The following is a 22,444-nucleotide window of genomic DNA, read 5'->3' as shown; positions in this document are numbered from 1 at the left end:
GTCTGTCTGTCTGTCTGTCTGTCTGTCTGTCTGTCTGTCTGTCTGTCTGTCTGTCTGTCTGTCTGTCTGTCTGTCTGTCTGTCTGTCTGTCTGTCTGTCTGTCTGTCTGTCTGTCTGTCTGTCTGTCTGTCTGTCGTCTCTCTCTCTCTCTCTCTCTCTCTCTCTCTGTACATTATGGCTGTATAGATTGCACATGGGTGGTATGGTCACGTGATAGGGCTAGAGTAATCCTGCATGGCTTGGGTTTGAATCAGCCTCCTAAGCCCTAGCTCACTAGGCAGATCAGATGAACTAACACAGGGACAGGAGAAGAGAAGCAGCACAGCACAGAGAGAGGACTGAGAGGAGAGGAGGAGCCTTTCTAAGCACCAGGGCTTTTCTGTCCACAGCTCCAGCCTCTATCTACCCACTGTAGCCTCACTATAGCCAGGCTCTATATAGCCCACCACCTGTTATACCCTCACTGTCTTCGCCTTAAGATATTCCCCGACCATGGACGTTATACCCTGGTTTCACCCTAGTTTCAATCACCCCTGGTTGCTCACGTGATTGTTTGTGATTGTTTATATTAAAAAGATGACGTTTAGGTGTGTTCCCATGTAGGTACATATAGTGGTGTAGGTTTAGGAATCTTTACTAGCAGATTGTTTGCACCTCTCTTTTGGATGGGATGTTCATTTTGCATCTAGCTATATCTGTCTTCCCTATATCTGTCTTCCCAACTACTGAGGTCATGTAGGTTTATGGATATTTCCTGGTAGGTGGCTTAGCCTATTAGTGCAGTAGCTACACTACATGACCAAAAGTATGTGGACACCTGCTCATCCAACATCTCATTCCAAAGTCATGGGGGACTGCAGGGATGTGCTTCCAGCCACAAGAGCATTAGTGAGATCGGGCACTGATGTTGGGCGATTAGGACATGCTCGCAGTCGGCGTTCCAATTCATCTCAAAGGTGTTCGATGGGGTTGAGGTCAGGGCTCTGTGCAGGCCAGTCAAGTTCTTTCACACCGATCTTGACAAACCATTTCTGTATGGACCTCGCTTTGTGCACGGGCGCATTGTCATGCTGAAACAGGAAAGGGCCTACCCCAAACTGTTGCCACAAAGTTGGAAGCACAGAATCGTCTAGAATGTCATTGTATGCTGTCGCGTTAAAATGTCCCTTCACTGGAACTAAGGGGCCTAGCCAAATCATGAAAAACAGCCCCAGACCATTTTTCATCCTCCACCAAACTTTACAGTTGGCACTATGCATTGGGGAAGGTAGCATTTTCCTGTCATTTGCCAAACCCAGATTCAGCCGTTGGACTGTCAGATGGTGGAGAGAACATGTTTCCACTGCTCCAGAGTCCTATGACGGTGAGCTTTACACCACTCCAGGCGACGCTTGTCATTGCGCATGGTGATCTTAGGCTTGTGTGTGGCTGCTCGACCATGGAAATCCATTTCATGAAGCTCCGGACGAAAAGTTATTGGGCTGACGTTGCTTCCAGAGGCAGTTAGGAACTCACTGGTGAGTGTTGCAACCAAGGAGACGATCTTTACGCGTTACTAGCTTCAGCACTCGGCAGTGCCTTTCTGTGAGCTTGTGTGGCCTACCACTTCGCGTCTGAGCCGTTGTTGCACCTAGACGTTTCCTCTTCACTATAACAGCACTTACAGTTGACCAGGGCAGCTCTAGCAGGGCAGAAATTTGATTAAATGATTTGTTGGAAAGGTGGCATGCTATGACGGCGCCACGTTGAAAGTCGCTGAGCTCTTCAGTAAGGTCATTCCACTGCCATTGTTTGTTTATGATTGCATGGCTGTGTGCTTGATTTTATACACCTGTCAGCAACTGGTGTGGCTGAAATAGCCAAATCCACTTATTTGAAGGGGTGTCCACATACTTTTGTTTATATAGTGTAGCTCTTCTGTTGTACAGTAGGAGGATGTTCTCTTTAACACTCTCTGGTCTTTCTGGTCTCTCTCTTTCCAACGACAAATGTGTTCTGGCTCTGGCCCAACCCATCAGTTTCTGGATCAATCAGACGGCCCCGAATGTGTTCGCATTCGCTGAAGGGACGGGGAAGTACTCAGATCCAGACTCATTGCGGAGAATAAACTAATGCCTGTGGGTGTGGCGTAGTGTTTAGCCGGAGCAAGGAGTCTGGGTAGCCTGGCAACCATTGAGTGTTAAATAGGGGGCAGTATTTTCACGTCCGGATAAAAAACAAACCCGATTTAATCTGATTATTACTCCTGCCCAGAAACTATAATATGCATATAACTATTAGCTTTGGATAGAAAACACTCCAAAGTTTCTAAAACTGTTTGAATGGTATCTGTGAGTATAACAGAACTAATTTGGCAGGCCAAAACCTGAGAAGATTCTGTACAGGAAGTACCCTGTCTGACCATTTCTTGGCCTTCTTGATCATCTCTATCCAAAAGAAGGGATCTCTGCTGTTACGTGACACTTCCTATGGCTCCCATAGGCTCTCAGAAGGCGGCAAAACGCTGAGTGGTGGCTTTGCAGGCCCTGGCTGAAAAACATTAGCGCATTTTGATAGTGGTCGATCAGAGAACAGAGACTGGAGGCGCGTGCACGAGGTGACCCCATGTTTTTATTCTTTCGTCTTTGAACGTAAACAACGACTCCCGGTCGGAATATTATCGCTTTTTTACGAGAAAAATAGCATAAAAATTGATTTTAAACAGCGGTTGACATGCTTCGAGGTACGGTAATGGAATATTTATAATTTTTTTGTCACGAAACGCGTCGGGCGCGTAACCCTTCGTCACCCTTGGATAGTGTCTTGAACGCACAAACAAAACGCCGCTATTTGGATATAACTATGGATTATTTTGAACCAAACCAACATTTGTTATTGAAGTAGAAGTCCTGGGAGTGCATTCTGACGAAGAACAGGAAAGGTAATCAAACTTTTCTAATAGTAAATCGGAGTTTGGTGAGGGTCAAACTTGGTGGATGTCAAAATAGCTAGCCTGTGATGGCGTGCTATCTACTCAGAATATTGCAAAATGTGCTTTCACCGAAAAGCTATTTTAAAATCGGACATAGCGAGTGCATAAAGGAGTTCTGTATCTATAATTCTTAAAATAATTGTTATGTTTTTTGTGAACGTTTATCGTGAGTAATTTAGTAAATTCACCGGAAGTTTGCGGGGGGTATGCTAGTTCTGAACGTCACATGCTAATGTAAAAAGCTGGTTTTTGATATAAATATGAACTTGATTGAACAAAACATGCATGTATTGTATAACATAATGTCCTAGGGTTGTCATCTGATGAAGATCATCAAAGGTTAGTGCTGCATTTAGCTGTGGTTTTGTTTTTTGTTACATTATATGCTAGCTTGAAAAATGGGTGCCTGATTATTTCTGGCTGGGTACTCTGCTGACATAATCTAATGTTTTGCTTTCGTTGTAAAGCCTTTTTGAAATCGGACAGTGTGGTTAGATAAAGGAGAGTCTTGTCTTTAAAATGGTGTAAAATAGTCATATGTTTGAAAAATGGAAGCTTTTGGATTTTTTAGGAATTTGTAATTCGCGCCACGCCTATCATTGGATATTGGAGCAGGTGTTCCGCTAGCGGAACGTCTAGATGTAAGAGGTTTTAAACTAAGAGAAAATTAATTCTTTATTCTTTTCTTTTCTTTTTAAGGCTAAGTCCCAAATGGCACTCTGTTCCCTATGTAAGGCACTTTGTAGGGAATGGGGTGCCAATTGGGATGTAGACGGAGACTTACCTGTTAGTGAACAGTTGGCATGTACGTTCTTAAAGCAGGTGGCTTAACTCTGTGGCTTGCTCCTTTGGCACAGTGTTATTGCCTAAGCTGTCTATTTGAAATGTGTGTGTAGGGGCCCGATGGAACAGAGGAAGTGGAGTCTCAGAAGTTCTAGTGAAAATGTATAACTGTTGTTTCTGCAGTCACACCTATTTCACTAGGTAAAGACCTAGTGAAATAGCTAGAGGCCTCAAGTAGAGCCCAAAACACTTGCTCTCCTCTGAAGTTTCAGAATTTCCAGTACGTGTTCCAAACTATTTTTGTGTCTATTTAATTTAGGTTACACTGTTCATTCTACCTAGTTGGGTCTGGGTAGTAAACTGAGATTAGTTTTGGGCTTTGGAGGGTTGTTTTTGTATTTGTTCTTTCTGTTGTTCGATTCTTTAATCAATACTACTGTCTTCTCAGAAGTGAGGCTACGTGTCGCCCGTTACATTGGTTATGATTAGATAGCTAAGACAAAACTTGCCTTGACAGGTTATGTGGTCAAGAGTCCACTGTAGTCCCTGTGCCCAAGAATACCAAAGTAACCTGTCTAAATGACTATCGCCTATTGCAACTCGCATACCGCCCCAACAGATCCACAGATGACACTATCTCTATTGCACTCCACACTGGCCTCTCCCATCTGGATATGAGGAACACACGGTGTCAGAGGAAGGCCCGAAAAACTGTCAAAGACCCCAGCCACCCAAGCCACGGACTGTTCGCTCTGTTACCGCACGGCAAGCGGTACCGGAGCACAAAGTCTTGGACCAAAAGGCTCCTTAACAGTTAACCCAATAAGTCCCACCGTATTGCTGGTGAATTTTGTACTTCTAACCCCTTTTAAACATTGTGTGTTTGAGCTACAGACTTCTGTTGTAGCTCAAACACACAATTTGTCTAGTTCTTCTGCATCCATAGATACCCACCATTAGTCTGTGTGATTAACGGGCGCTGAGCTAAAGCGGTGTTTGTCAGGCAAGGGTGGATCCCGAAGGAGAAAAACAGGGTTTTCTCTAAGATGCTCACAACAGTTGTTAGAAGGTAAGGGCTTCTTCTAAATAGAAGATTATTGGAAATCCCAGGAAATAGTGTCTATAATGCTGTAATAAGCTCACATAGTTGTTGTCACAAACTCCAAACTCCACACAGTTAACGCTGACTAGTTGGATATTCATTTCCCAGTGAGCAAAACATTTCTCTACTTACAGAGTTCATATCATTTCCTTTTGATCAGGTTTTTGCTATGACTTACCTTTTTTTAATTTACATTTATCAATAAAACTCATGAATGCAACTGTTTATGTGAAATTATTTTGTGTTATACGGGTTGTCCTGAAAAGAAAATGGTAAAACACTTAATTATGAGTCGAAATATAAGTCAGATAAATAACAAGCTGATTTTTGCTAGGATCTCGGGACTGATAGGGTTAATCAAATGTCTACCCGGACTATTTGCATTGACCCTTTTTTGCACTGATTCTATGCACACTCACTGGACTACACACACACACACACACACACACACACACACACACACACACACACACACACACACACATCACACACACACACACACACACACACACACACACACACACACACACACACACACACACACACACACACACACACACTACCTATGCTCATACACACAAAACACACACACACATACATATTGACGCCACACATAGTCACATTTATACACTCTTAACATACGCTGCTGCTACTCTGTTTATTATCTGTCCTGATTGCCTAGTCACTTTTACCCCTAGCTACACATGTACGTATTACCTCAGCTACCTCGTACCCCTGCACATTGACTGGGTACCCCTGGTATATAGCCTCGTTATTGTTATCTATTATGCTACTATTTTCTATTTTTATTTGCTAATTGACTTACTTTTTAAGTGCACTGTTGGGAAAGGGCTCGCAAGTAAGCATTTCACGGTAAAGTCTACGCCGGTTGTGTTCGGCGCATGTGACAAATATAATGTAATTTGATTTATGATGAATTATGATTTTGTCCGTTAAACGAATCCGAGTTTTTCCGCATTATTTTCATCATTCATTATTGCTGTTAAGGTCCTATCAAAACACAGAATTTCCTTTTTTTTATGTTTATCTTTTAAGACAATATCTGACTTGAAAGAAATATGCCTCAGTGCCACTGAGCGATAACAAAGTGAGTGTAACATGTAGGTACAATTATGGAAAGTAAAACCATATTTTATGCAGCTAACAAGCTCTCTCAATTCAATTCAATTCAAGAGGCTTTCTGTCTGTCTGTCTGTCTGTCTGTCTGTCTGTCTGTCTGTCTGTCTGTCTGTCTGTCTGTCTGTCTGTCTGTCTGTCTGTCTGTCTGTCTGTCTGTCTGTCTGTCTGTCTGTCTGTCTGTCTGTCTGTCTGTCTGTCTGTCTGTCTGTCTGTCTCATTCAACACAAATAGACTTGCATGTTAGAAATAGAGCTTCCATCTCCATGTTCTTCTTCCCGTGGCACACTGAGAGATGCACTGCATAGTTTTGGGGCTTTGAGTTTTTTTTTGTTCACATGCTCTGCTCAGCCCACGATCACATCTCTTCCATGGAGAAACAACGGGAGCTGGGATATTGTATTACCCCATAGCAGCCCAGCCCCCACCCCTAGTTCAGCTGGCTAGTGATGTCTGTGGCTCACAGATCCTTAATGATGGGTTAGACTTCCAACGCACCTTTCATCCCAGAACAGAGCACAGCTTCACATCATGCCAGGCAGCCAGGCAGACAGGCAGGCGGTGTGACTCACCAACAAACGTCTACAACACTGATCATATGATATGATGGAGTGGGGACTCTTGTGGTTCTGCGCTTAGAAGCATTTCCTTATTTAAGTTGGAATTGTACTGTACAGTACATCTTGCAATAAACTGTATGTTCACGTTAGTGTGTACTTCACACACAGTAGCCTACAGTATACTACATTGATGATACTTGTTGGAGTGGGGACTGTTTTTATCTGTTTTCATTTAATTACATTTTATATCAAATCAAATCAAATGTTATTTGTCACATGCGCCGAGTACAGCAGGTATTACACCTTACAGTGAAATGCTTACTTACAAGCCCTTAACCAACAATGCAGTTTTAAGAAAATACCTAAAAAAAAAGTAAGAAATATATAACAATTGTGTGCTGTGCAGAACATGATGCAATATACTGTATGTTCACATTAGTGTGTACATCACGCACAGTAGCCTACCGAATGTGCAGTACCCCTTTAAATTAAGTACAATTTATAAAGGCTTTATATAGCATACATAAAGGATTCATAAGCACTACATAAATGCTTCACAAATCATCTATAAGCATATGGGATACTCTACAAATGGTGTATAAAGCGTGACATGAAATCAAATTGTATTTATATAGCACGTTGATACAACACATGCATTTCAAGGTTCTTAACAAATCACATGAAGGCATAAGGACATAACAATTCTAACTGTAGGATGAATTGCAAAATGTGACATATGTATGTTTATAGACCATTTATAGAGTATGACATATGTACGTTTATAGACCATTTATAGAGTATGACATATTCTTATAGATGATTTGTGAAGCATATATGTGATGCCTATGAAGCCTTTATGTCTGCTATATAAAGCCTATATAAATTGTACTCTATTTAAAGTGGGACCAGATAGGTCATAGTGTATTTGCACATTAGTGCATATTGTATATGGATGCACAAGACCCAATTCGGATGCACAGATTTTCATACAGTATGTTAACATACAGTATGTACCCTGAATGGCTTGCTGTGGTTCTCAATCCTGGTCCTGGGAACCCAAATGGGTGCACGTTTTAGTTTTTTCCCAAGCACTACACACCTGATTCAAATCCTCAAAGCCTGATGATGAGTTGATCATTTGAATCAGCTGTGTAGTGCTTGGGAAAAAACAAAAATGTGCACCCCTTTGGGTCCCCAGGACCAGGATTGAGAACCACTGGCTTAGGGGAATGGATATTAGATAGAGGGCACCAGGCAATCTAATATCGTAGGTCTGGCATACTGCTATGAATATTAGAAAGCTTATGTGTATACACAGTGGTCAGTTTATTAGGTACACCCACCTAGTACCGGATCGGACCCCCCTTTGCCTCCAGAACAGCCGGAATTCTCTGGGGCATGGAGATGTTGCTCAATTGGTTTCAATTGAGAAACCATTACACCACTGCCACCAGCCTGTACCGTTGACACCAGGCAGGATGGTTCCATGTACTCATGCTGCTTACGGGAAATCCTGACTCTACCATCAGCATGAGGCTACAGGAACCGGGATTTGTCGGACCAGGCAATGTTTTTCCACTCCTCAATTGTCCAGTGTTGGTGATCGCATGGTCACTGGAGCCGCTTCTTGTTTTTAGCTGACAGCAGTGGAACCCGGTGTTGTCGTCTGGTGCAATAGCCCATCCGTGACAAGGATCGACAAGTTGTGCGTTCAGAGATGTCGTTCTGCACACCACTGTTGTAGCGCTCCGTTATTTGCCTGTTTGTGGCCCGCCTGTTAGCTTGCACGATTCTTGTAATTCTCCTTCAACCTCTCATCAACGAGCTGTTTTCGTCCAAAGGATGTCCGCTGACTGGATGTTTTTTGTTTGTCGCACCATTCTCTGTAAAAGCTAGACACTGTCGTGTGTGAAAAGCCCAGGAAGCCGGCCGTTTCTGAGGTACTGGAACTGGCGCGCTGGGCACTGACAATCATACCACGCTCAAAGTTGCTTAAGTCACTCGTTTTGCCCATTACAACATTCAATCGAACAGTAACTAAATGCCTCGATGCCTGTCTGCCTGCTTTATATAGCCCTCTTTCTCTACTCTCTCTCACGCTCTCTCTCTCTCCCTCTACCCCGTCTCTGTCTCTGATTGACAGGAGAACCACTGTAGGCGTATAAAGATCCTGGGAGACTGTTACTACTGTGTGTCAGGTCTGACCCAACCCAAGACTGACCACGCTCACTGCTGCGTGGAGATGGGCCTGGACATGATCGACACCATCACGTGAGTCTATAGGTTTCTGGTAAACACTCACTCAGTCATTGCTAGCACCTTGGAGCGCAGCGCTGCGGCATTTGTCTCTCCATGACGTCGTGTTCTTGGCCAGGTCCCGGGCTGATGTGATGTTATGTCCCAGGTTGTATGGGTCGTCCGTGGTTAACACGTCACCTAGTGTAGCCCACAGCCATTTGGCATAGCCAGATCAGGACCAAACATAAGGACAACTCAGAGTATGCTATTCTGTTCTACTGAAATAGACTACATTTTCTTCATATCATGCTTCTTTAGACCTGTCTAAAATAAATAATGGAGTTATTGTGAAGGTGTAGGTTGTATTGCATGGATTTATTAGACTTTATAAGACTTTCTTAGACTTTATTCAAATGTAGCTGTTCCAGAGGTCTGCATCAGTGGCTTGTAGGCTGTGTGTGGAAGCCAGGGGGATGCTAAATGTGTTTACATAATTAACGGTCAATTACCATGAGACCAACATTTTGTGACTGCCACAGCCCTAGGTACAGACACATTGAGTTGTGATGGATACCATATTACATAGCTCTTTATGGCTCTGTGGAATGAGCCTGCTGCATGGCTTTCAGCCATTATATTGATTCATTTGGTTTGACCAGGGATAAATGCCCAACTGAAGACTGGGGATATTTTGCTATTCTCTATTCTTCTCCTCTAAACCACAGTGGTTCAAGTGAGTCCAGGCTGAAGGATTCCTTAGTGGGATTGTCAATGGCTGCTATGAATACATGCCAAGACTGCAGATAGAGTTGAGAGTGGAATCTCATTTGAGGGCGCGGGAATGGAAATGTATTTGGATGCTTCCTTATGAAGCGTGAAAGTGTTTGTCTCATTTGCATGTCCTGCACAATTTGGAGAAAGAAGAAAGAGCTCAATACTTCAAAAAGCTTTATCCCATTCCGTGTTAAATGCATGGCCATGGACTTGGTCTTATATGGCTCTATGTGCACAAGGCCACACAGGATGTCAGTATTCAAAAACAGACAGTATAGGACTATACACAGACACATAGGGCTACAATGCACAATGAAAACACATGCCTTTTTATATTAACGGTAGATTCATACGCATATTCATTTATATTCCTATTGGTGACCAGTGTAGCATTTTGCCCTGTTTATTTTAGAGTCTAAAGATTGCTCTTAAATCTCACCCTGCTCCCTCCATACGGATGGAATTTTCCTCTGTCTGCACTCTTACATTATTAAAAAAGGTAAAAAATAGTTTAGAATCCAGTGTAGCAACCATTTTGTCCTTCTGGCTTATCTCCCCAGAACATGTGCACTTTTTCCTCCGGAGAGAGAGAGGGAGGGTGGAAGGGAGGGTGGTTAGAACTCAGCTGCCTGGTCTTTCTATATTATTAGGTGAAGAGGAGCAGCACCATTTATCATGGAAGAATAACATTTGTGGAATTTATGACATTGCCTGCTAAGGCAAGAAATTATTTGTATACGGGAATGCTATAGTACACACAAACACACACACATCTACTCGTATGCACACACTCACACACACATGCATGCAGGCACACTTAGGGACATGGCACTTGGCTGGCGGGCAGGTACACACACACGTACGCACGCACACACGTATACACACACAATCACACACACATACACACAGTATCAATGTTTTAATGTTGTCATGACTCTCCTCATGCACCTGCAGGTCGGTAGCGGAAGCCACAGAGGTGAATCTGAACATGCGTGTGGGTCTCCACACGGGCCGGGTTCTTTGTGGGGTCCTGGGACTGAGGAAGTGGCAGTATGACGTGTGGTCCAACGATGTCACACTGGCCAACGTGATGGAGGCAGGGGGACTGCCTGGGTTAGTACCAGTTACCACCATGCCAAAATCTACTGTCCCAACTTCACACACAACAACACACAACACAGGCTGTGAGCAGCGCCTCTGGAGTAATTAGGGGTTAAGTGCCTTGCTCCAAAGCACAACGGCAGTAGGTAGCACCACATGAGGCTGACTCTGTTTGTGTTTCTCCTTCTCCACCAGGAAGGTCCACATCACCAAGGCGACCCTGGACTCCCTGAATGGAGACTATGAGGTTGAACCAGGCAACGGTCATGAGAGAAATGCCTTCCTCCTCAAACACCAGATCGAGACCTTCTTCATTGTGCCAACTCACCGACGGAAGGTGTGTTTGTGTCTGCTTACGTGTGTGTGTGTGTTTGTGTGTCTGGGTGCGTGCGTGCGTGCGTGCGTGTGTGTGTGTGTGTGTGTGTGTGTGTGTGTGTGTGTGTGTGTGTGTGTGTGTGTGTGCAGTATGTGAGATCTTCTGCATGGGTGTGTGTATGTGTGTGTAGGATTAGAGGTGTTTGTATGTGTGTGTGGGGATGAGTGTTTATGTGTGTTCACAGTATGAAGCAAAGTAAAAATAGACACATTTTAGGACACAGATCTCATTTGGTCTTATCGTAGTTAACTTAGGTTCAGTGATGACATCTGTGGAACATGAAGTAAGCCTACTAGCTAGCAGTAGTCTAGCCATTAGGACTCCTGGTTTTTACCCAGGCACCTGGTTCAACTCCCGGTATGGGAACTCGCATTTTGGGCAGCAAGTAGTGCATTGGGCCAGTAACCGAAAGGTCGATAGTTGGAATCCCTGAGCCGACAAGGTGAAACATCTGTCGATTTGCCCTTGAGCAAGGCACTTAACCCTAATTGCTCTAGGGTCGCCATTGATAATTGCTGACCCTGGCCGTGACCCCACTCTCTGAGGTTGTCTCAGGGGGAGTTGGGATATGCAACAAAAAAATAATCTAATTCACACATACATATCAATTGTACATGTGTGAAATAGAACAAATATAAGCACCCACCAAATTATTATACTAGCATTCTTAGTTGGACTAGGAAACACAGTATGGGACATAATCTTGGGCATATTTGAACATACTTGGATATACAGTACTCGACAAAACATTGGATATACTTGGAAATACATACATGAACTGCACATAACCTTGGCATACTGTACATGGACAGATGCAGTGAGACTGCCAGAAGTTAGGATAGATAATCAATTTTAAGTCCAGATTTAAAAAAGACTTAACCTCTCATTAGCCTGCATTTTCATCTTAATAGATCTGGAAAGACAGTACTTTAGTGCTGTAGTAGTGTAGGCCTACATGTTCCATATGCTGTGTGTATACTAGAAAGTGTTAGGTACGTTTTCATTGAGTTGTCACTCCCTCACGTTGGTAGGGTTGTTCAGATGAGATGGGTTCCCTTACAGTCTCGCTGATGTTCTGTAAGTGCTGTTATTGTGTAGTGGAAACATCTAGGAGCAACAACGGCTCAGCCGCGAAGTGGTAGGCCACACAAGCTCACAGAACGGGACCGCCGAGTGCTGAAGTGCGTAAAGATCGTCTTTTCTCGGTTGCAACACTCACTACGGAGTTCCAAACTGCCTCTGTAAGCAACGTCAGCACAAGACTGATCCATCTATCACCTCTCCTGCTATCTCCTTCTCCTACCCTACCCTCGTCTTGCAGACTTTATTAGGTCTGGAGAGAGGATCTGACTTCCTGATGCCTGACGCCTGTGTATTTATTATATGCTGCTTGGCTATTCCAATGGTACACTGTAAAGAAATGAACAATGCACAGTCTGGTGAGGTGCTGAGACTGCTGACTAGCGGAAGATAAATGAAACAGTCAAGGCTCTTCAGCCGAAACTCTGGCTAATAAATCTACAAGGAAGGAGAGATGAGTGCACAACTTTTCTTTAGCATTTGTGTACTGTTATCCACCAGGTTTCACATGATGTAAAAGTGTATGTATGTGGATCCTTACATGAACCTTTAAAGCAGTGTCACAATGTCTCAGAGGGCCGTTCAACCACCCTGTCTTCGTCTACTCTCCTCTGTGAGTGGTGGGACCCTTGACTAAGGTTGTGGCCCAAATGACTCTCCATGAAGTCCACCACTTTTCAACAAGTGCACTAAATAGGAAATAGGGTGCCATTTAAGACACAGCTTTGGTTAATCCTCTTAATAGACGCACCGACAGCTCTACTTTAAGAGAAGAGAGAGAAGAGACGCCACAGTTGTGTGTTTGTGTTTGTGTACTGTAATCTGGGTTGAAACCATATCTACTGAAGTGTATCTCCTGTATCATAGTGTGTATCTTAACACCTGCTTGTTTGTTGACAGATATTCCCAGGATTGATTCTCTCGGATATAAAGCCTGCCAAAAAGATGAAGTTTAAGACGGTGTGCTACTTGCTGGTGCAGCTCATGCACTGTAGGAAGATGTTCAAGGCCGAGATACCCTTCTCAAACGCCATGAACTGTGAGGATGGTGACAAGGTAAGGGCTTTGTGTTTGTTTAGGTGTGTGTGTGTTATGTAAGGGAGTGTAGAGACAGAGAAGTTGTATGTGTGTGTACACATGAAATGTGTTTTTGTGTGTGTACATGCATGTGTGTGTGTTGTGTTAGGGAATGTAGAAACAGGGAGAGGCGTTGTATGCGCATGTGTGTACGTCTGTGCACATGTGTGCGTGCGTGCAAGTGTGTGCGAGCTTGCGAGTGTGTGTGCGTGCAAGTGTGTGTGTCCTCGATGAGGAGTCCAAGCCACCTAGACTTAGTTGACCTTCATCAGCTTACTTTCAAATCCTGTGGTAATCTGGCTAAGTGTCAGTGTGTTTACTTGACCTGCTATTCTTGTGAAGAAATCCTGAGGTCTGGCTGCAGTTCAACTCTGGCTCAGGGTATTTAAATGCAGATGCTCAGGGTATTTAAATGCAGATGCTCAGGGTATTTAAATGCAGATGCTCAGGGTATTTAAATGCAGATGCTCAGGGTATTTAAATGCAGATGCTCAGGGTATTGAAATGCAGATGCTCAGGTCTGTGTGGGTGTGTGTGGAAAAAAGATGTGTAGGATAAGAACCAAATGAATATTGCACTTTCAGATAAAAGCATGAAACTTGGTACACTCACCTACCTCTATGTGGTTACACTTATGTAATATGTCATAGAGCTGTGACTATGTAAAGTTCATGCTTGAAACTGTTTCCATTTGCTTCGGGATAACCCTGGATGAAAGCATGTAGACATAGACAAGATAATACACAGGAGAGGAAAAGGACAAAGTGGAAATATACTCGACACAGAATGAAAGATTAGGATTCATGCCACACACACACTCTCTCCAGGTTGTTGTAAATGACACAGACTCGGGAGAGAAATAGAGAGAGAGAGAGATAGAGGGTGACGGGAGAGGAGGAAGGAGAGAAAGGATGAGTGCGCTCAGAGCAGGCGGGGGTGTGTGATGTGATGACTGTCCTATGCTCCCCAGACCATCTCCAAACGATTGGGTCATATGCAGAAGTTCACATCCTCTAGGGAATATATTACAGTGGGAGATAGAGAGACAGAGAGAGAGGAAGATAGAGAGACAAATAGAGAGAGAGAGACAAAGCAAGAGAGAGACTGCGAGATAGAGGGAGAAACTGAAGAGAGAGACTAGAGAGAGAGAAAGACGGTAGAGGAAAGGGGTGAGAGACAGGCTTTTAACACAGACATATAAATACTCATTAGCATAATGAATGCACACACACCTCTGAAACAACCAACAAAAAGCGAGAGGTGTTAAAGGATGAAGGATGATGAGGATGAAGTCAATGGGGTGTGTGTTAACCTTCCGCAACATTCGCCACTCTCTCCAGCCTCTCCTTGCCTACCCACTGGCTCTCACACTGTGATACTGATGTCTGTACAGCTCAATGGCTTTCTGCCTTCATCCAGGAAGACTCACTCAGGCTACGTCCCAAATGGCACTCTTACCCTATATAGTGCACTACGAAGGGAATAGGGTGCCATCTGGGACGTATCCTCCTTCTCTCTGGTGTTAAATCACTGCTTCTGCTCTGATGCCCCACATAGCGTACTGTACAATAATGATATTTACTTCCTATGGACACTTAAGAAAAGGGTGTTTAGTTGGGTGAGAATTAATGTTAGCTGTAGAGGGAATAATGAATGTTAACTGTAGAGGGAATAATGAATGTTAACTGTAGAGGGAATAATGAATGTTAACTGTAGAGGGAATAATGAATGTTAACTGTAGAGGGAATAATGAATGTTACCTGGAGAAGGAATACTGAATGTTAACTGTAGAGGGAATACTGAATGTTAACTGTAGAGGGAATAATGAATGTTAACTGTAGAGGGAATACTGAATGTTAACTGTAGAGGGAATAATGAATGTTAACTGTAGAGGGAATAATGAATGTTAACTGTAGAGGGAATAATGAATGTTAACTGTAGAGGGAATAATGAATGTTAACTGTAGAGGGAATAATGAATGTTAACTGTAGAGGGAATAATGAATGTTAACTGTAGAGGGAATAATGAATGTTAACTGTAGAGGCAATAATGAATGTTAACTGGAGAGTGAATAATGGATTTTTTGTTTGTTGTGTGAAGTTAAGCATTTATTAAGTTGATGTTAGTTATTGACTAATGTGAAGTCAAGTCAACCACAATGATTGACTTTGTTTCATTGCCCTTTTTTAATACAATTAGAACAAATCTCTTCTTACTCCATGGTCAATATTGTTGTTGAATGGTTTGTGATATATGTGCTAAATAGGGATGTCACAATACCAGTATTGCGAAACTCAGAAGTATTGTGGCAAGGAAACAAAACATGAGGTATATTTAATTTATTGAGTAAAAAAGCCCTAATGTTTGCAACAAACATTATTATGTTGTCATCCAGAGTCTTTTTTTTTCTTAAAAAAAAAACTATAGCACAGAATATTTTACTTAAAGTAGGTTTTTAAGGTCCAAAGACTTTCTTCTGCTTTGTGTTTTCTTTTTTGGCATGGAAAATCAAATATTGCGATATTGCGATACTGGTATCGTCACAACCCTACCTACATGCAGTTAGATATAAACTTTCTCTACCCCACAGTGATCCTCAACAATAGACAGTAAAAGCCCCGTAGTATTTTTCCTACATGCTCCATTGTTTTGAACAGCTGGTATCAAACCCTCTGAACGTAGTTAAGTCAGGACTCCGTTTCCCACAATGCTGTGCCACAGCGGAGGGCCCTGCGGACGGCTCCAGATAAACTGCGGAACCGGACTTCGGTGTCAGCTAACGTGACCCAGGCCAGCCCGGGCACGCGGGTCAACCGCTACATTGGTCGTCTGATCGAGGCGAGGCAGACAGAGTCGGACACAGCTGACCTCAACTTCCTTACACTCATGTACAAGTGCTCTGAGCGCGAGCAGAGGGTGAGTTACTGTACTGCACTTATAACATACATGTACACACACACAACTGCAAACTCTGCAGCATAAGGAATAAAATTACTTTTGAATCGGACTCTTTCATAGACATTGCATCCATGTCAGCTTTATTAATTGTTTTGCATATATCTGAGACATCCCTCTCTCTGGTTTCTCTGACAGTACCACCAGCTACATGATGAGTACTTCTCCAGCGCTGTAGTCCTCTCTCTAATCCTAGCTGCCTTGTTCGGCCTTGTCTACTTTCTCATCATCCCACAGTATGTATTAGATTATTAGAGGATATCATCCTACCACAGTATGTATTAGATTATTAGAGGATATCATCCTACCACAGTATGTATTACATTTTTAGAGGATATCATCCTACCACAGTATGTATTAGATTATTAGAGGATATCATCCTACCACAGTATGTATTAGATTATTAGAGGTGTCATCCTACCACAGTATGTATTAGATTATTAGAGGATATCATCCTACCACAGTATGTATAAGATTATTAGAGGATATCATCCTACCACAGTATGTATTAGATTATTAGAGGTGTCATCCAACCACAGTATGTATTAGATTATTAGAGGATATCATCCTACCACAGTATGTTTTACATTTTTAGAGGATATCATCCTACCACAGTATGTATTACATTTTTAGAGGATATCTGACAGCAACTCATTCTGTAGCTCTCTCTCTCTCTTTCACTCTCTCCCTCTCTCTCTTTCATTTTACTATATGATGTCTGACAGCAACACACTCTCTCTGTATCTCCCTCTGTATCTCTCTCTGTATCTCTCTGCAGTTCCGCTGCAGCTCTCTATTTCCCGCTTTCATTTTACTGTATGATTTATTTATTTTTGTGACCAAATGTTTATTTATTTTGTCGTTTTTTATGGGCGGGTGGGGTGTGGGTATTACTGGTACAATATAGAAATTCATATCATTTTATATTCAGTTCATATTCACCTGTGGGCTGCCACTCAAGAAGAGAACAAAGTATTGATCATTATGATCATATTACAGAGTTAACTAATAATAACACATTTAATATGTAAAGGAAAATAAACAAAAAGAAGTGAGCCTCCACACCTAACCTCCTGTCACCCAACACCACCACCACCCCTCCCCCTCTAGCAACTAGGGTTGCTTGCCATTCACCCCCCCCCCCCCCCCCCCCCCCCCCCACAGAACACACTATATCTTTCTTTTCTCTTTTGATCTGCTGCCTTTTCAGTTTACTTCCACAGGCTCTGTCCACTAACTCTCCCCCATCTTCTTCTCCTCTCTCTCCCCTCTTTCTTCCACTCTATTCCTCCTCTCTCCCGCTTCTGTCACCAGGGGAACAGTGGTCCTGGTCCTACTGGTCACCTGCATCTGTTTCCTAGTAGTTTGTATCATGTACCTGCATGTCACTAAATTACAGGTAAATGCCTGCTTGATGCCTTGGTCACCATCTGATTTAACATGTTGTTCTTTTACTTATTCACTCACTCACTTTTTTGACTGGCTCATTAGCTGTAAGTTATTTTCCTTGGGTAGGTCAAGTGGCCACGAGAAACTCTTGGCTCAAGCTATAAGTAATTTGTGATAAGTTAGTGCTGGTAAATTTAATTTAGCAAATATAAAACATTTCAGTTTAAATAGGCAAATATTCAATTATATTTTCATAAGTAGTCTATAATGGGAATCTGGTGTATGTAAATTGATGTCAATGGCCTTCAGAAAACTTTGCAAATCACACTCAGTTTTCCTTCAAACTCAATGCTAAGTCTATTAATTTCAGCTTTCGTTGAGGTTGACAGTTTTACTTTTTCCAACTTTCCCAAACCCCTTAGCTAATATTATACAAATGTAATGTCTTTTCAAATTCAAATTCTTACCAGTCTCCCTCCCCTTTCCTCCTTAATCTCTTTCTCTCTCTGTGTCTATCCTCTCTCTCTCTCTCTCTCTCGCTTTCTCTCTCTCTTTCTCTCTCTCTCTCTCTCTCTCTCTCTCTCTCTCTCTCTCTTTCTATCTCTCTCTCTCTCTCTCTCTCTCTTTCTCTCTCTCTCTCTCTCTCTCTCTCTCTCTCTCTCTCTCTCTCTCTTTCTATCTCTCTCTCTCTCTCTCTCTCTCTCTCTCTTTCTATCTCTCTCTCTCTCTCTCTCTCTCTCTTTCTCTCTCTCTCTCTCTCTCTCTCTCTCTCTCAGTGTTTTCCAGGGTGCCTCACCATTCAGATCCGTACTGTTCTGTGTGTTCTCATAGTGCTCTTAATCTATGCTGTAGCCCAGGCCTGTGTGGTAAGTAGGGTTAACAACATGGCACTAAACCACCTAGACTCATTATATTCATTGCAGTACTCTTGAACACGTGAATGTAAATGTCATGTCAATCTAATATGCAAAGAACCAACCTTTGAATTACTGCTCGAGAGGTATTAACATTTGCCATATTCACCTTCTCCTCTCCTTTCCTTTCCTCTTCTCTTCTCTTATTTTATTTTCTCTCCTCTCCGCTCCGCTCCTCTCCTCTCCTATTCTATCCTTTCCTTTCCGCTCCTCTCCTATTCTATTCTATCCTCTCCTCTATACTCCTTTCCTCTCCTCTCCTCTTCTATTCTCTCCTCTTTTATGCTCTCCTATCCTCTACACTCCTCTCCTCTACACTCCTCTCCACTCCTCTCCTCTATACTCCTCTACACACCTCTACACTCCTCTCCTCTACACTCCTCTCCTCTACACTCCTCTCCTCTCCTATGTTTTTCTCCCAGGTGGGCTGCATGCCGTGGCTGTGGGGTAGTGCCCACCACTCCAACAGCTCCATCGTCAACATGGATACAGCAGGCCCGCTACGCAGCTTCAACCGTACTTTGATGGAGCTGCCGTGCGACGGTGCCCACTACGCTTTCTTGTCATGCGTTGTGGGCACGCTGACACTGGCGCTCTTCCTGCGCGTATCCTGGATGCCAAAGATGGCCCTGTTGCTCCTCCTGGGGGTGCTGTATGTCACTGTGCTGGAGCTCAGCGGATTCAGACGCACCGCGAGGTAAGAGAGAAGACAGAACATACACACACACTGTCGGGTAAAAGAGAGGATACACACATGTACTAGGGATGTGTATCTTTCCCTTTCAAGATGATTCGATACGTATCTAGATACATGGGCTCCGATACGATACTGGAACAATGCATTTTAGTTTGAAATGATTCGGTGCGATTCGGTTTGATTCAAGAACGATTCGATGCAATTTGTTGTTGCATAAACACATTCATTTTCCATTCTCCATATTAAAAATGATCATATAAACTGATTTTTTTTTAAGCAAAACTACCAAAATGATTGCTGATGGTGTCAGGAGAATTATGTTCTCAATGTTAACTTAAATTAAAATACTCAGTCTGCAACCTGGAATTGGTTTGATTCTGGTTGAATGAAACAGACAGAGTCCCAGCTTACAAGAGGCAGAATGTTTATTCACGAGAACGTTCTGAAGTCCATTGTACAGAGACATCATTTTTATAGTTCACTCCTTACTTTCGCACACACATACTCACAAACATTAAGGCCCCAGATCTCTTAACACTGTAGATCATTACCCAGCTGACAGTTTCCTTCCTCTGAGATTAGGGAAACCTTGAGGGGTCCTCCCTCTCATATCATAAACCCTCAGAGTTCAAGCTAGAACAGGTCAACCACAGTTTAACAGTTCTTGGTGTTTACTTAAACACACAGACACACATTCTTCTCTTTCCCAGTCCAACCTTGTTAGATTTATGCTTAACCCTTTAGTTACTCATTCTACATGCGATATAGACCATATCCCTAATAGTTAAGTTTCAGGGTAGAATTATTTAATCATTACATTCAAACATATAAATCCCTTAACAGATGGTGAACCTGAACAATCAAAATAAAATCAATTGTAAGCCCCGTTCAGCAGGTGGGATATAGCCATTAGTTTACTTTTATTCTGGTAAAACACCATTTTCAACAGCGCATAGATAACAATGATCTATCAAATGACATATGTCGTCACATAACTAATAAAGCCTAATACCACACGAGCCATTTTAGCATTTGAATGCTGAAGGTGCCGCTCAGATTTGCTAAATCAGAAACAGGCCGCCTACCTCCTCGCATTGGTCAGTGCGCGAAGCTGCCACAGTGCACAGTTTGACCAGGCTACTGATATTCCATAGGGTTGTTCTCGGCATTCAAAATGACATGTAGATCAATGACTGTCAACACAGTCAACACAACACACTGAAGAAGAGGACGCATCAGTTGTCACAAAATAGGAGGTTTTTTCGGAAGGTAAAAAGAAACTAATAAAAGAATGGGATTCGCTGTTTCATAACATTTTAGTCGATTTTCTGACCGATTCATACCACATTTGGATTGGTTTGGTGTCCATACTAAACACAACATTTGACTGACAACAAAGTTGGTTCTCACAAAGTGGGGGTTCTTTCCACATCTCCCTTGTGAAGTTGTACTGCCCACTGTATTTATCTGGTCACCCACTCCCCCTTTTATTACTGAAGTGGTACCGTCCTACAGTTGGTCTATCCACATCTCCCCACTTCCCCTATTCATTTATGATGTGGTACAGTCTTACTGTGAACCTACTTATATTGCTGACTTCTCTGTTGGTTTGTCCAACAGTGATGGGGTCCATAGCGTTATATCTCTGTGGTGGGTGGAGGGGTGTCTCTCCATGTACCTCAACTCCCCTTTTAATGAATAATGTGGTACAGTCCTTTTGTATATGTTGCTGATGTCTCTATTGGTTTGTCCCACAGTGGGGGGTCTAATCTCCAGATCCGGGGCTTTGAGCCCATCCTGTCCCTGCTGCTGTTCACCAGTGCCCTGGCCCTCCACTCCAGACAACTGGACCTCAAACTACGACTGGACTTCCTTTGGGCCACACAGGTGTGTGTTTGTGTGTGTGTCACTGTGTGTAACAGCCAGTGCCAGGCTATTGGCTGTTAAAGCTGCGGGCAGAGTGGTGGTGTCTGATATTGGAATGTTGGTTACGATAGGACAACGATAGGTCTCTAGTAGGGGCTGGCTTTTAGGTTTGGACCATAGAGATCCTATTACATTGCTATATAATATTCAAATTCTTAATTCTATGGTTTAGAACTTTTAGCTATTGATTCTACCTAGTGCTCCTTGTCCATAATGTCAGGCTAAGACAGTGCCTCAGTCCTGTACATTTAGAGCTTTTACTGACAACTTGTGGTAAGAACCTTGAACTGCAGGCTTGAGTTGTACTGTGGGGTGAATATAATGTTCCAGTTTTATTCAAATTAGTATATGGTATTTGTTTGTGTGTGGGTGCGTGCGTGTGTGTGTGTTGTCAGGCAGAGGAGGAGAGGGATGGCATGGAGAAGGTCAAGCTGGACAACAGGCGGATTCTTTTCAACCTGCTTCCTGCTCACGTGGCTCAACACTTCCTCTTGTCCAACCCCAGAAACATGGTGAGACCTATGGACGGACAGGCGGATAGATGGACAGACAGAGGCAGGCAGACAGACAGACAGCATTGATGTTTCATAAAGGATATAACCCCTCAAAGTCTAATACGATAATTGATATCTTGTCATACAGTGAATTCGGAAAGTATTCAGACCCATTCCCTTTATCCACATTTTGTTACAATACAGCCTTATTCTAAAATGCATTAAATAATTTTTTTCCTCATCAATCTACACACAACACACCATAATGACAAAGCGAAAACAGGTTTTTAGAAATGTTTGCAAATATATTAAAAATAAAAAACAAAAATTCCTTATTTACATAAGTATTCAGACCCTTTGCTATGAGACTCGAAATTGAGTTCAGGTTCATCCTGTCTGATCATCCTTGAGATGTTTCTACAACTTGATTGGAGTCCACCTGTGGTAAATTCAATTGATTGGACATGATTTGGAAAGGCCCTCTCTATGTAAGGTCCCACAGTTGACAGTGCATGTCAGAGCAAAAACTAAGCCATGAGGTTGAAGGAATTGTCCATAGAGCTCAGAGAGAGGATTGTGTTGATGCACAGATCTGGTGAAGGGTACCCAAAAATGTCTGCAGCATTGAAGGTCCCCAAGAACACAGTGGCCTTCATCATTCTTAAATGGAAGAAGTTTGGAACCACCAAGACTCTCCTAGAGCTGGCCCGCTGGGAGGTTTACCAAGAACCGATGGTCACTCTGACAGAGCTCCAGATTTCCTCTATGGCGATGGGAGAACTTTCCAGATGGACATCCATCTCTGCAGCACTCCACAAATCAGGCCTTTATAGTAGTGGCCAGACGGAAGTCACTCCTCAGTAAAAGGCA

General features: G+C 42.9%; 1 protein-coding gene across 1 annotated transcript in view; it reads left to right on the top strand.

The window, feature by feature from the left end:
- LOC106569164 (adenylate cyclase type 1) overlaps window positions 1–22,444 on the top strand; it is a 54,569-nt gene that overhangs the window by 28,192 nt on the left and 3,933 nt on the right. Inside the window, exons 5-15 of the mRNA XM_014140214.3 lie at window positions 8,697–8,824; window positions 10,520–10,678; window positions 10,862–11,003; window positions 13,023–13,178; window positions 15,921–16,115; window positions 16,293–16,390; window positions 17,469–17,553; window positions 18,320–18,409; window positions 18,880–19,154; window positions 20,912–21,041; window positions 21,476–21,592. Coding sequence (XP_013995689.1) covers window positions 8,697–8,824; window positions 10,520–10,678; window positions 10,862–11,003; window positions 13,023–13,178; window positions 15,921–16,115; window positions 16,293–16,390; window positions 17,469–17,553; window positions 18,320–18,409; window positions 18,880–19,154; window positions 20,912–21,041; window positions 21,476–21,592 — 1,575 coding nt within the window. The remainder of the gene's footprint in view (window positions 1–8,696; window positions 8,825–10,519; window positions 10,679–10,861; window positions 11,004–13,022; window positions 13,179–15,920; window positions 16,116–16,292; window positions 16,391–17,468; window positions 17,554–18,319; window positions 18,410–18,879; window positions 19,155–20,911; window positions 21,042–21,475; window positions 21,593–22,444) is intronic.

Source organism: Salmo salar, chromosome 14 (genome assembly GCF_965601325.2).
Source record: "Salmo salar chromosome 14, fSalSal1, whole genome shotgun sequence".
Taxonomy (NCBI): domain Eukaryota; kingdom Metazoa; phylum Chordata; class Actinopteri; order Salmoniformes; family Salmonidae; genus Salmo; species Salmo salar.
This window is presented reverse-complemented; position numbering and strand designations above follow the sequence as displayed.